Source organism: Notolabrus celidotus, chromosome 8 (assembly GCF_009762535.1).
Source record: "Notolabrus celidotus isolate fNotCel1 chromosome 8, fNotCel1.pri, whole genome shotgun sequence".
Lineage (NCBI taxonomy): Eukaryota > Metazoa > Chordata > Actinopteri > Labriformes > Labridae > Notolabrus > Notolabrus celidotus.
In genome coordinates, this window is record NC_048279.1 from 30,023,259 (window position 1) to 30,037,100 (window position 13,842).

Consider the following 13,842-nt stretch of genomic DNA (forward strand, 5'->3'; position numbering starts at 1 on the left):
CAGTCTCTGGCACAGTTATTTTGGGGGCCACAGACTGAAAGTTTGGGGACCCCTGTGCTATACTATGAAAGAATGATTTGGACTCCTCTCTGTCCTGTTTTACTTTGTGCTTTCATGCATTAGCCTCGTGATGGGGAGTTGAAAATGTGCAGTTTATAGGAAGCTTTTTGGGGGATAGCTCTGGCTTAGTAGTAGGGGGTCATCTCTCAATCTCAAGGCTAGGGGTTCAATCCCAGGTCCTGCTGTCCACATGCTGAAATGTCCCCAAAGTATTTAACCCCAAAAGCTGATGCTGGTGCTGTGCCATAGCTAATACTGATGGGCGCTTCACATAGCAGCCTCTGCCATCAGTGTATGAATGTGGTGTGAATGGGTGGGTGAATGTGACATGTAATGAAAGAGCATTTTGAGAGGTCAGAGGACTAGAGAAAGTGCTATAAATAAATGCATCCCATTTCTGTCAGTCTCTAGACCGTGGCCTGTCTTTGGTTCTACTTTGGACATTTTATGAAAGAGCTTTAATTATGAATCAAGCTTTGACCTGATTATCATATCTTCAGTCAGATTAAGGCACCAAAAGCTAATTTTGATGTTTCAAAGTATGTTGAGGACTGTGAACCATTTCTGACACATTGCATCAATATTTGAAAAGATGTATTCATATGGTAGAGATTGTTGTTCTGCTGTGCTTTGTGGGACGATGTCATTCTCTTGAATACTTTTTATTGCTGCACGTTGTTATGGTAATGAGTTGGATTTCATCATACGGTGTCTTTTGTAGTGGTTGGTAAAAGAAAACCAAACATGTTGTCACTGGGGACAGATGATATCTGTAGAGAAAAGTGTTACCTGTCAGTGTAAAGGGAAATTGAGTGGTCAATACAGCCAGTAAGATCGTAGGGAAACCAGAGATGCTGCTTGGCAACAGGCATGTATGGAAAACAAGATAGAAAGCCCTCTAAGTTATAGATGACCTGTCCCATTGTACTCCCAGTTTGAAAAGCTCCCATCGGTTCAGTGCTTTAGACTAATGCAGGCCCCCAAGAGTATTTAAAGAAATGTCCTAAGAACATTAAATTAAAAAAAGTATTAAATTATCAAATTTGAAACTAAAATTAAATTCCTTAATCATAAAAACCTTAAAATAAAATACCACAGCCCCCACCCATGATTACAAATAATGTGACGTGACGTTTCGTGACGTAGCGCTCTCTTCATTTAATCGAATGCTGTCTTGTTTTTAATTCAGGGTGCCAAAAAGATGTTCCACATCGTGGAAAATCAAGATTTGTTTTATTGTATTCTGTTCTGCTCTGCGCTGTTCTGTTTTGTTGTGTTCTATTCTATTCTGGTCTGGTCTATTCTATTCTATTCTGTTTTATTCTGTTCTATTTTGGTTTTCCATTCTATTTGTTCTGATGTATTCTACTCTTTTCTATTCTATTCTATTCTATCCCATTCTATACCATACTAATCTGTTTTTTCTCTCTTTTCTATTCTATTCTGCTCTATTCTATTTTGTTGTATTCTGTTCTATTCTATTATTTTCTATTCTATTGTATACTAACCTATACAGTTTTTATCTTTTCTATTTTATTCTGCTCTTTTCTATTCTGATTTGTTCTTTCTATTCTGTTCTGTTCTATTTTGTTGTATTCTTTTCTTTTAGAATCTATTCTGTTTCCTTCTGTTCTCTTCTATTCTATTCCATTCTGTTCTATTATTTTCTATTCAATTATAGTTTGTTCTATTCTATTATGTTGTATTCTATTCTGTTATGTTCTCTTCTGTTCTACAGTATTCTGTTCTTTTTTGGTATTATTTTCTATTCTATTTTATTATTTACTCTTCTGTTGTATTCTGTTGACGTCTATTCTCTTCGGTTTTATTCTATTCCATTTGTTCTGCTTTATTCTATTCTGTTCTTTTATGTTCTCTTCTCTTCTTTTCTACTTTGTTCTGTTATCTTCTATTTTGTTGTATCCTTCTCTATTTTATTCTATCTGTTCTGCTTTATTTTGCTCTTGCAATTTTTTCGCAGGAACTTTTCAATCTGTTTTTCATGCAGCACCAGGATCACACCAGAGGGTTATCCATGATAACACCCATCAATATGATAATCAATACTTGTTGCAGGGTGCTATCATAGCACGAACAAAAACAGACAAATCAATAGATAGAGATGTCTTTCTAAAACACGTCAAGACCAGGAAACAGAGGTGTCCAATTAGCCATGTTAGAAAATCCTACATGAACTGAAATCTCCCCTCCGGGTAGGGGGTGGGGTTGGACGGCCAGGTTATCATTACATCACCAATTACTGGCATATTGAATCTTTCAATCAATTCAAGCGGTCACATGTTCCCTGTTGACTGTATTTATTCAATATTTTCAAGGAATAGCAGAACTAGATTTGCGTGTTAGTGGGTTCACTCTTGTTTATTTTTCTTTTTAATGAATGACTAAAGCTGAGCATAGAGACATCTTTGTTTACTTTTTAAAACTCCCTTTTTTTTAAATTGTTGAGTAATTCCAGTCCTCTTGAAATGTGGCAATTTTGTTGTTAGAAAATTTGATTGGAGATCACGCAACTGAAAATTTCTCAGCGTTATCTGGCTAGAAGTTTCAATGCAAACAGCCAAATCTGGTCCCACCGACTGTACGCAGACTTTTTCCTGCCAGCCTTCAATGTGTGAACACAGCGGGTAGTAGCAATTAACATTCACGATGAGTGACTGGGAGGAGATATGGCGGTTTTCATGCTTAGTTAGTTTTGCTGCTGTATACTTACACTTACTGCTCAGCTCAGCTGCCAGGATCTTGCGTTCCTCTTTTGCGTTTGTGTTATGGAAACATTTTTAAACATTTTGTGGAGATAGTAACTCAGAAACAGCCCCCCTCATAAAAGACTCCTTGTCCTCCCACTGCACTTTCCACCCAGACGTCCCCCTCACCAAAACCAAACTGCATGAATCGAGTTGTGAGAGCTTGGCTGACAGTTACAATCTTCTGCTGTCAGATAAATGTGTAACACAATCCTAGAAAGTCTCAGCTCTTACATGCCCTGAAATCATGTATTAAATGCCAGAGGTTTATGTTAAAAGAAAGGTTAAATAGGGTGAATTAAGTATGTGCCAAACGCAGTTAATTAGCTTGTTTTTAATTTAAATTTATTCATTAGAAATGCCCACATTCATTTATGCTTATCAATTTGTTCCAGGAAGCGTTCTTTGTCATCATAAATACTCTTGATAAGCTGATGGAGGCACAGCAGCTGAGCAGTGTGAGATTTGCATTTCACAATCACACAGCATGGATGTGTGATGACCCCCTGCTGGCTTCTTTCCACTGAAATGTAAAATGTTAATCATAAATCTAAATATGAAAATGTAGGAATTAAATAAAAGGAGGGGATTGGTTTACTGAGCCAACAGTCGTAGTGAAGCGCCTTTGATCCTACACCAGAATATGTTCTGACCTCTCCTCTCCTCTCCTCTCCTCTCCTCTCCTCTCCTCTCCTCTCCTCTCCTCTCCTCTCCTCTCCTCTCCTCTCCACTCCTCTCCTCTCCTCTCCTCTCCTCTCCTCTCCTGTTTCCCTCTACTGGTGTCCTCTCCTCTCCTGGTGTTGTCTCCTCTCCTCTCCTCTCTTGGGGTCCTCTCCTCTTCTGATGTCCTTTCCTCTCCTGATGTCCTCTCCTCTCCTAGTTTTCTCTCCTGGTGTCCTCTCCTCTCCTGGTTTTCTCTCCTGGTGTCCTCTCCTCTCCTGGTTTTCTCTCCTGGTGTCCTCTCCTCTCCTGGTTTCCTCTACTTGTGTCCTCTCCTCTCCTGGTGTCCTTTCCTCCCCTCACCTCCCCTTTCCTCTCCTCTCCTCTCCTCTCCTCTCCTCTCCTCTCCTCTCCTCTCCTGTCCTCTCCTCTCCTCTCCTCTCCTCTCCTCTCCTCTCCTCTCCTCTCCTCTCCTCTCCTCTCCTCTCCTCTCCTCTCCTCTCCTCTCCTCTCCTCTCCTCTCCACTCCACTCCACTCCTCTCCTCTCCTCTCCTTTCCACTCCACTCCTCTCCTCTCCTCTCCTCTCCTCTCCTCTCCTCTCCTGCATCTTGTTTATTATACTCTGCATGGACAGGTCAAAGACTGAGCTACACCCATGTAGTCTTAGAGACAAACAACATGAGATAAAGGAAGGGGAGATTTGCATTGCAAAGTGGCATTTAGTCGAAGAGCAGCACATTTTATGAGTAATAGAGCAGCAAGTCTGCTCGTACCTGGATATCTCATGTGATTGAATAATTGTTTTTCAATGTCCGAGTTAAACCTGGTGCAGTGGTATGGGATAGCAATGTCTAAAAGATGGATTCCTTTGCTAATGCTGTCGTATGATTAATTGGATCTTCTTGATGATCAAGACAATCAAGTCAAGTTACTAACTCCAGGATCTGGCCCAATGTGCTGACGGTGTCAAAATGCTACAACATACTGTAAGTCTACACTGAATCGATGCCCAGACAGACAAGCCCCTTGAATGTGCACTATATAATGTCAGTGTTTCCAAGAATTGCCTGAGCAGCGTTTGTAGTTCTTGAGCAGGTGAGAAAGAAGAAATGAGGCACAGAGACAAGATAAAAGTTTGAATTTAAAAGAAAATGATCTGAAGTTCCTCACATTCAGATTCACACTGGGCTTACTGACCTCTTGTTTGAGTAAATGTGGATGTTCATTCATGGTGAGATTTTTAACTTAAGAAATCACTGAGATGGCAGGGTATAGTAAAATGAGATAAAGACCACTGATGCCCAAGGAAATTATTACAAATGTTTGAGCCCTGCTTATTTTAGGAATGAGCAAACAGTGCTTTTTATTAGCATAATGACAAACTAGTAACAAATACAAGGTTTTCCAAAAACTAAACCTGGAACGTTTGTACCAAATGTCATGATAATCCATCATACAGCTGTCCAGATATTTGAACAAAAAAGAAATGTCAGCCTCATGTTGGTTCTACAGAAAGGTCAGGGGATCACCGGTCATTGAAATTGATATTCTAGCAGCTTTGTATATGTGGAGCAACCTTTTGTTCAGAGTGAAATATTTCCTTCTGGATAGATTGTCACAAAGATGATATTCTCATGGTAGTGCTGGAGGAAGGGTAAGGGGTCACTACAAGAGGGTGATGTCATCCCATGAGACCAAATTAAGCCTGCAAACTTGAATGGCAATCCATCTGGTTGTTGAGATGTTTCAGTCTGGACTGAAAAACAGCCGCACTGTGGATGACACCGTTAGCATGGGAAGGAGAGCTCTTTGATTCAGTTATATAGATTAGGATGCTAAGCATAAATGTTCTTGTTGTCCCACTGAGATGAGAATTTTAAACCGCACATTATATGCATGTGCATGATCTAAATGGATGCTGTGGAGAAACAAACCCGGCGGTGCTAACATCAAATATATATATACCATGAAAACACAGTCTCACCTTTAATTGCTGTGTGCGGTAAATTATGTTGAAATGCAGGTCATGTGCGCTCTGCTGACAAAGATGCAGCTTTGTTAGAGGTCTGTGACACTCATTGTGCTTAATTTGGTCCTGACGATTTATATGTGTTTCACCACTGGTGCTGAATCTAGGTTCTGCATAAATCAGAAAGATGTGCAGAAACATCCATTCGACTATAATATTGATACAATTATTTAGAAAGACGTAGCTCCTTCTGAAGGAAACAGAAAGTGTTATTAAAAGCCTGATTATTTTACTGAACACAGCATCAGTCTCTATTTTAAACATTCTCACTAAGGGCTGCCCTTGTTAATTAATTATTTACCAATTAAAAAAGAAGAAACACTTCATTTAATTTGCTTTAGCGTTAATATCCACCATATTTGTATCATAAAAATACCCATTCAGGGGTGTGTGGGCTTAAAGATGTAACCACTACCTGAAAAAACAGTAGCAGCAGCACATTGACCTGAGGTGTGCCAGAAAGCTGCAGGCTTTTCAGAGAGGTGATGGATAGCTGGAAATACTCTTTAAGAAGTCTTTGAACCTGGACTTGGATGAATGAAAACTGGGCCTGCCAGAGCAGGATAAAGGCTCTGCTCAAAAGTTTGGTCTAGCCACCTCAAACGCTGCTTCAAAGCCTCACAGGGACTGAAGCCTAGGCTGAGTCAGTGAGTCGCACACCTCACTCCTGGAGTTGTTACACTGTCTGTAGGATGCTCTCAGATCACCTGCAGGCTGTGGGGAAAGCCAGGCTCCCACTGTGCAAATTGAGACAGAGTCTGACCCAGTACGACTGGTTTTAAAGTCAGGCTGAATTTCTACTTCATCGTAAGTCATGCTGACAGGTAAAGAGGGGCACAGGAGCCACAGTGTGATCGGCTGCTCCGGACTGGTCGGATTAGTATCTGGCATGTGAGAAATTGTGAATGGCTAACTGTACACTCAGTGAAACCACAGCCTGAGCTGATTCCTCAACTTCAGGAGTTGTTTTTTTTCCTGTGCCTGCAGAATGATAGACAGCATCTGACAGCACCATGGCAGCATGCCACATAAAGTCATATTCTCAGACTTTAACTTCTCTGTGTGGGAGTTTTCAAAGGAAACTTTATTGATGATTGTTAACGCCCCCAAACTGATTGAGCAATCAGACCGTTAAGTATGACAAATTTATCATAAGCTATGGTCTAGGTTATGAAGGATTTACTCATACAGCGTGAGTTCACTCTCTTCCACAAAATCGTACAGTGTGTTCCCGGTCTTGGGGATTAGAGCAATAAGGCCTGAGACATCAAAGTAATTTGAAATAAAATGTTGGTTTTGATTTTTACTAAAAATTCAGTCATCAAATTTTCAATTTTCTGTTTTTGCTGTTTTCATTTTCTCTCTTTGCTTTGATTTTTAATGATTTGTTTTAATGACATTCAAATGCCTTCTTTGATGGGTTTCTTCTGATGTCTTGTCTGAAGCTCTTTGAATTGCCTTGTTGCCGAGATGTGCTATAAATAAACTTGCCTTGTTTTGCCATATAAACCAGAAATGTCAGAGTTATAAAAGAGGTCAACTTGGAATCAAAACATCAAACACTCAAAGCCAACTCAATAAAACCATGTATGTTCAATGTGTGATCCACTGCAAATTCAAACAGGTGTTGGTTTGAAAATAAATAAGGGTGCAAATAAATGCATTAAATGCAAATTTTAATTTAATTTTTTTACATATTTCTAATTATCATTTTCTTTTCTGTTTTATTATATTTGTCATTTTAATTGTGTTCTTTTATGCTTGTCTGAATGTTTCCAATGCTTTTAATGTTTTAATGTAAAGCACATTGAGTTGCCCTCGTGTATGAAATGCGCTATACAAATAAAGTTGCCTTGCCTTGAGAGTGTGGCTGGAGGTGATATTACCATCATGTGGCCTAGACCAGTTGTTCTCAAAGTGGGGTCCTGGGACCCCTGGGGGTCCACGAACCATAGCGTAGGGGTCCATGAAATAATTTGAATACATTTCTGATAAATTATAAAATTGTGCTGTGTCATTACAAAACAGCATACACCATTGTTATGATACCATTTGGTGGCTTGAAGGGATATCACAGTCTTGCTACTGTTAATTTTCTGAAAGCGTTTAAGATCAATTACTTGAAAAGTATAGATGCTGTCATGTTGAGTCCACAAGGAATGAAATTACCCTCGGTTTTAAAGTATACAAGTGGTATTTACTTGATTCAAATTTGTGTGTCATCTGTTTATCACTATGGTACAGGTCTGAAGTTGTACCGCTCTTAATTTAGGATCTTTTGAAGCCATATATTTTACCTTAACTTTGCAAAAAATAATGGTTTGTGTGTTGAAAACCCCTTTACCTAGGATGTTTTTATGAGAAGCCTTATAATTGCCCAATTTTTAAGCATTTATTCTGTTACAAAACCATTCTTACTCTAACCCTAGGGTTAGGGTTATGATTGGGGTTAGGGTTAGGGTTGGGATTAGGGTTAGGATTCGGGTTAGGGTTATGATTAGGGTTAGGGTTAGGATTAGGATTAGGGTAAGGGTTATGATAAGGGTTGTGGTTAGGGTTGTGGTTAGGATTAGGGTTAGCATTAGGGTTAGGGTTGTGATTAGGGTTAGGGTTAGGATTAGGGTTTGGGTTATGGTTAGGGTTAGGGTTAGGGTTAGGGTTGTGGTTAGGGTTAGGGTTAGCATTAGGGTTAAGGTTAGGGTTGTGATTAGGGTTAGGGTTATGATTAGGGTTAGCATTAGGATTAGGGTTATGATTAGGATTAGGGTTAGGATTAGAGTTAGGGTTGTGGTTAGGGTTAGGGTTGTGATTAGGGTTATTGTTAGGGTTATGATTAGGGTTAGCATTAGGGTTAGGATTAGGATTAGAGTTAGGGTTGTGGTTAGGGTTGGGATTAGGGTTATTGTTAGGGTTATGATTAGGGTTCTGATTAGGGTTAGGATTTTGATTAGGGTTAGGGTTGTGTTTAGGGTTATGGTTAGAGTTATGATTAGGATTAGGGTTACGGTTGTGATTAGGGTTCGGGTTGTGGTTAGGGTTAGGGTTGTAATTAGGGATGAGTTAGGGTTGAGATTAGGGTTAGGATTAGGATTTGGGTTAGGATTAGGGTTCGGGTTAGGATTAGGGTCTGGGTTAGGATTAGGATTAGGGAACCAGAACCGAACTCAAGCGAACAGAACCAGAACCAAACCGATCCAGAACCGAAGCGAACCAGACCCAAACCAGAACAGAACCAGAAACGAACCAGAACCAAACTCAAGCAAACATAACAGAAGCAAACTCAAGCAAACCGAACTAGAACTGAACTCAAGCGAACAGAACCAGAACCAAACCGATCCAGAACCGAAGCGAACCAGACCCAAACCAGAACAGAACCAGAAACGAACCAGAACAGAACCTGAACCGAACTCAAGCAAACAGAACCAGAACCAGAACCGAACCTATCCAGAACAGAACTGAACCAGACCCGAACCAGAACCGAACCAGAAACTAACCAGAAACGAACCAGAACAGAACCAGAACGAAACTCAAGCAAACACAACCAGAACCAACTCAAACAGAACCAGAACCAGAACCAAACTCAAGCCAACAGAACCAGAACCAGAACCAAACTCAAGCAAACAGAACCAACTAAAGCAAACAGAACCAGGACCAACTTAAGCAAACAGAACCAGAACCAGAACCAAACTCAAGCAAACAGAACCAGAACCAAACTGGAGCAAACATTATTAATGTCCTCAGGTTGGCATTGAGAAAAATCAGATGCCTCAGTTTGGATGGGCTGATCCAATTTCTTCTCTCAGTGAGTATTTGCCCGGTCTTTGAGAAGAACCCTAACCCAAATCTTCTCAGAAGGAACAGATGAAGCCACGATACACAGCCTCCCCTCCATCACCTGTATCCTATATCCTCACATGTGATTGGCTGCATGGCCGCCATGCTGACCAATCAAAACAAAGTTCTGCTGTGAGCAGACCTGGGGCTGAGCACTGTGAGAGCTAAGCAGCGAAAGGAAAAAACTGGGAGCCGGCTCTCTCTCAATGCGAGCCGGCTCTTCTGATTCACTATAAAGCATCGGCTCTCAGAGCCGCAGCTTTTAATCATGACACATCACTAGTGTGCTTAATCTGTGTTACAATTATGAGGGGGTCCTTGGGCAATTTTCTCACCTGTAAGGGGTCCCTGGCTTCAAAACGTTTGAGAACCCCTGGCCTAGACCATCACAGGGTGGATTTACATGATCAATTCTAATCAGATGAAAATTTGAAATAAGGAATTAAAATGACTCATATAAACACTTTGATCAGAAGAAAACTGATGATCTGATTTGAATTTTAATCTGAGCTAAGGGGCAGTGTATTCCTTTTGCTGTCAGATTGAACAGCCATGCATACACAGAGGCTTCAGCAGCACTGTGATATACGCTGTAGCTTGACCATGCAACATACACAATGACAAGAGTGCAGACCGCTGATTCATTTAAAAGGAGAATATCTATTAAGAGACCAATCAATCAATCAATCAATCAATCAATCAATCAATCAATCAATCAATCAATCTTTATTTATGAAGCACCTTTCATACAAATCAAATGCAATCCAAAGTGCTTCACAGCAAATGAAAATAAAAGACAATGAATATAGAAGTAGAGACTACGTAGGGACTAATGCACACCAATTGCAATAAAGTGTATATGAATAAATAACAAAGGGAAATAAGAAAATAAAAGATAAAACATGACTAGATAAGACAATAAAAAAGAGGGTAAAGATGAAAGTCTAAGATAAATAAAAGCATTACAATAGCAGTAAAAAAGTGATAGAATAATAAAAGATTGAAGACTTAAAAATAAATAAAACAATATAATTTTGAAAATTATGAATTAAAAGAAGTTATAAAAACCCTGCATAAAAGCCAGACTAAATAGATGGGTCTTTAATTCCCTTGTTAAGTCTCAATATCTCTAGCTCCTCTCAGATCAGAGACACCAGAGGGCGTTTTAAAACTCTCAATGTTATATTCAGTCTTAACTTTACACAAATTAATTAATCTATTAATCAAGAAAACAAGAAACTGATTTATTGATGCTGAAAATAACCAGCCCATAACTGACAGAGTCAATACCTACAGAACATACAGCACACAGCAGTGACCCCCCTCCTGTGGTTTTTCTTCTAAAGCTGCGGATGAATGTACAGCATGGTACTAAAAAAGAAGAGTTATGTTGTGTTAGATACCATGAGTCACTTTTTACCCCTATGGGTGCTAATGAAGTGCTCAGTTCAGTCTGGTCTTGGTGTGAACCAGGTCATTTTTCCCCTTTCTAATGATCTGACATCATCTTGGCTGCTGCTCACATCCCTCACACCTTTGATGAAGAGTATTCTGGCCATTAGGGTGTTCCTGCTGGTTGACCTGCATTTATTCTCCCCTGGAGAGATAGATGGACCAAGATGGGCTGATGTTTCACTAGTCGCAGCATGCAGAGCAGCTCGCAGGAAGCGTTGCAACTTCGACCTCTAAGTGACTTGTTAGATGATATACTAACAGTTGTTATAATAGGAGCACAGAAATCTAATTATTTACAAATACTGCCAAGGGAGTTGGAGAGGAACGGCAGATTTCATGTCAGTGGTTTTGGCAGGTTTACACTTCTCTCATTGCAAAAGAACAGTCCATTAATCATGATGTGTAAGTGGTTGTCTTGTGAATACCTATAAATAATAAAGAACTTTCCTGAAGGTGACTCTGGCTCATATTTTTATTCAGGAAGTAGGACAAACATTAATTTACAAATGTTTAATGTAATCTCAAATGGACTTATGTAGTATTAAAGTCTTTTTTAAAGAGTTTCTACAATATCTGTAACCATTGAAGCCACAGAACAGACCTCGATCTCTCCTACAGCAGAAGTCCATGTGTCACTCATGACAGGATGAAGAGCGAGAGAGAAACTGTGATGCCCTGTGGCCTGACAGAAAAGAACATTTGACAACAACATCAAATTATCCTTTAGAGAAGACGTTTTGAAGGACAAATGATGGGTTGTAACACCTCTTTTTTCTGTCTTATTTTCCTTTGCAGGAGATAACAATGGATGGCCTCATCTTTTTGACAAGTACTTTGGGATGCCTAGCTCCAACACAGGGACCAAGTCCAATGTATGCTGTAAGTATCCTGGTTTTAAAACAAACATATAGTGCTCAGGGGTGGAAGTTACACTTGTGTTGCTGTGGTTGAGCAACTTTTTCATGAACGTTTTCTTTTCTGAGTAAGATTTAAAATCAGGGATTTGTACTTTATTATATTTTACATGGCATCAATTGCTCATAAATGAAAATGAACTAAAAACATAGAAGCTTTCCATCAACTGCATGACAGCCAGCTGATTGGAGGATCTCCAATTTCAAAAAAAGCCAAATCTTACTAAGTGTATTTGTCTCAATTCTCATCAAATATCTCATTAAGCCCCAAATGAGCTCCATTAAGATGTCAGGTCCAGAGAATAGACTGTATAATACATGGACTTAGTCTCTGTGACGTCAACCATTGGTTTCTACAGCGCTGTTCTGGAGCCTATCATCGGCGGATGCCATATTGGAAATGCTGACTCAACATGTGTTCATTTTGGCAGCTATTTTAGATTTAGCACACCTGCTGCAGGAAGTGAACAAGCTAACACTGCACCCCTCAAATAATAAGTAAGCCTGTCACAGGAATGCATTGCTTGGATTTTCACAGATTATACGCACAGTGGATGAATCTCATTAACAAAAAATAATACACACGTTCGTCAGAGTTTTTATTATCAGTGATGTATTTTAACTCGTCATAGTCTTGTCTTCGTCATGAAAAAAAGGGTTGTTGATGAACATTTATCATCAGAATAACACTGGACTCAATGTAACTATCAGTGGATCTAGTGTGAGGCAAAGAGGGGTAGTTGAGGCGGGCTTTAGCCTCTTACAGTGTTCCTGCCTGTCAGTCAAGTCAGCCATGCCCCTAATTATGCCAAGTCATAACTGCAGTGTGTGCAGATGAAGAAATAAGCTATTCAGACCAAAATTGTTTTATTGAACCCTATTGGACACTCGAGGAACTGCAGTTTTTGGCACTTCCACATCAGCTTCACATTTCAACACCGGAGTTTGCCACTTGGTCCCAACATAAATCTTGTTTCATGATATATCAAGCCAAGTATTACATCCTGTTTCAAAAAACGTACTAACTTAGTACAGTTAATTAAGTCCTTATTATTGGCTCTTGATAAGAATCCCTCTCTGCACAGCCAGCCATGACTTGAGTTTGGAGGTGTATACGAAGTGCAAAGCTGAAAAAAGATGCTACAGGTTACTGAAAATCACTTCACACTTTAATGCTGTTGGATATTTCACAAAAGCTAGTTTTGGATGATTGCTTTTGCATAATTTAGAGGGCATATCTAACTCCCCCCACCACTGACCCCAGCGCCACGGGTTAAAAGTAAGTACTCAGTGCTTTAAGTAGATTTCAAACACAGAACTTTCTCCTTTTTCTTTAGTAGATTAACAGACATGGTAGATTCACTTCTAATTAAGTAAAATGTCATTTAATTAACAGAAAATAACTTTTACTTTTGCTTGAGTAGAATAAAAATGTAGCACCCTCTACACCCCTAATTATGCTTGTGTACAGTAGCATATATTTTCATTACTCTTGAGAACACCATCTGGCTGTCGTTACTGTTCTGATCAAGGTCTCCCAGATTTCCCCCTCTTTTGTTCGGGCTGCAAATTAAAACTCACTTTTAATGAGCAGGCGATGAATCCCCAATGTGCTACCGCAGAACACTTCTTGTCCTCCTGGGAGCCTGTTAAACCATGAGTCCATACAACAACCATGGCTTAAACACTAGCTATAGCTGGAGGATAATTGCATATAGCTGTAGGTGGGAAGCCAGTGAGGGACAGCAGCTTTTTAAGCAACATTGTTTTTTTCTGGTTGACTTTTCGACGCTGGGTTAGACGTTGAGGTGGGAGGTTTGTGTAAACTTTCAGATGCATCATTTTTAAACAGCTTCATCTAGTTAGATAATAAGATAAAAAAATACATCTTGTTCTATAGGGCTCTCCTTCAACGCTACTAATGGCATCATTTTGGACCACAGCTGACAGACAACACATGGTTAATGAGGGTGCAAAAACTCCCAAAAATCGAAGGATAACTTTTTTTAATAACTTTGGTCTCTTCAAAAGTGAATTTAATATTTAATTGAAAGCATAACCGAAAACAGCTTTGATAATAAACTTGTGCTGCATAAAGAGAATTCATCACCATCAATGAGGAG

The 13,842-nt window shown here is 39.6% G+C and overlaps 1 protein-coding gene across 1 annotated transcript in view; it reads left to right on the plus strand.

Annotated features, from left to right (window-relative positions):
* Window positions 1-13,842, plus strand: part of rxfp1 (relaxin family peptide receptor 1) — an 89,767-nt gene that overhangs the window by 38,702 nt on the left and 37,223 nt on the right. Inside the window, exon 3 of the mRNA XM_034689730.1 lies at window positions 11,601-11,684. Coding sequence (XP_034545621.1) covers window positions 11,601-11,684 — 84 coding nt within the window. The remainder of the gene's footprint in view (window positions 1-11,600; window positions 11,685-13,842) is intronic.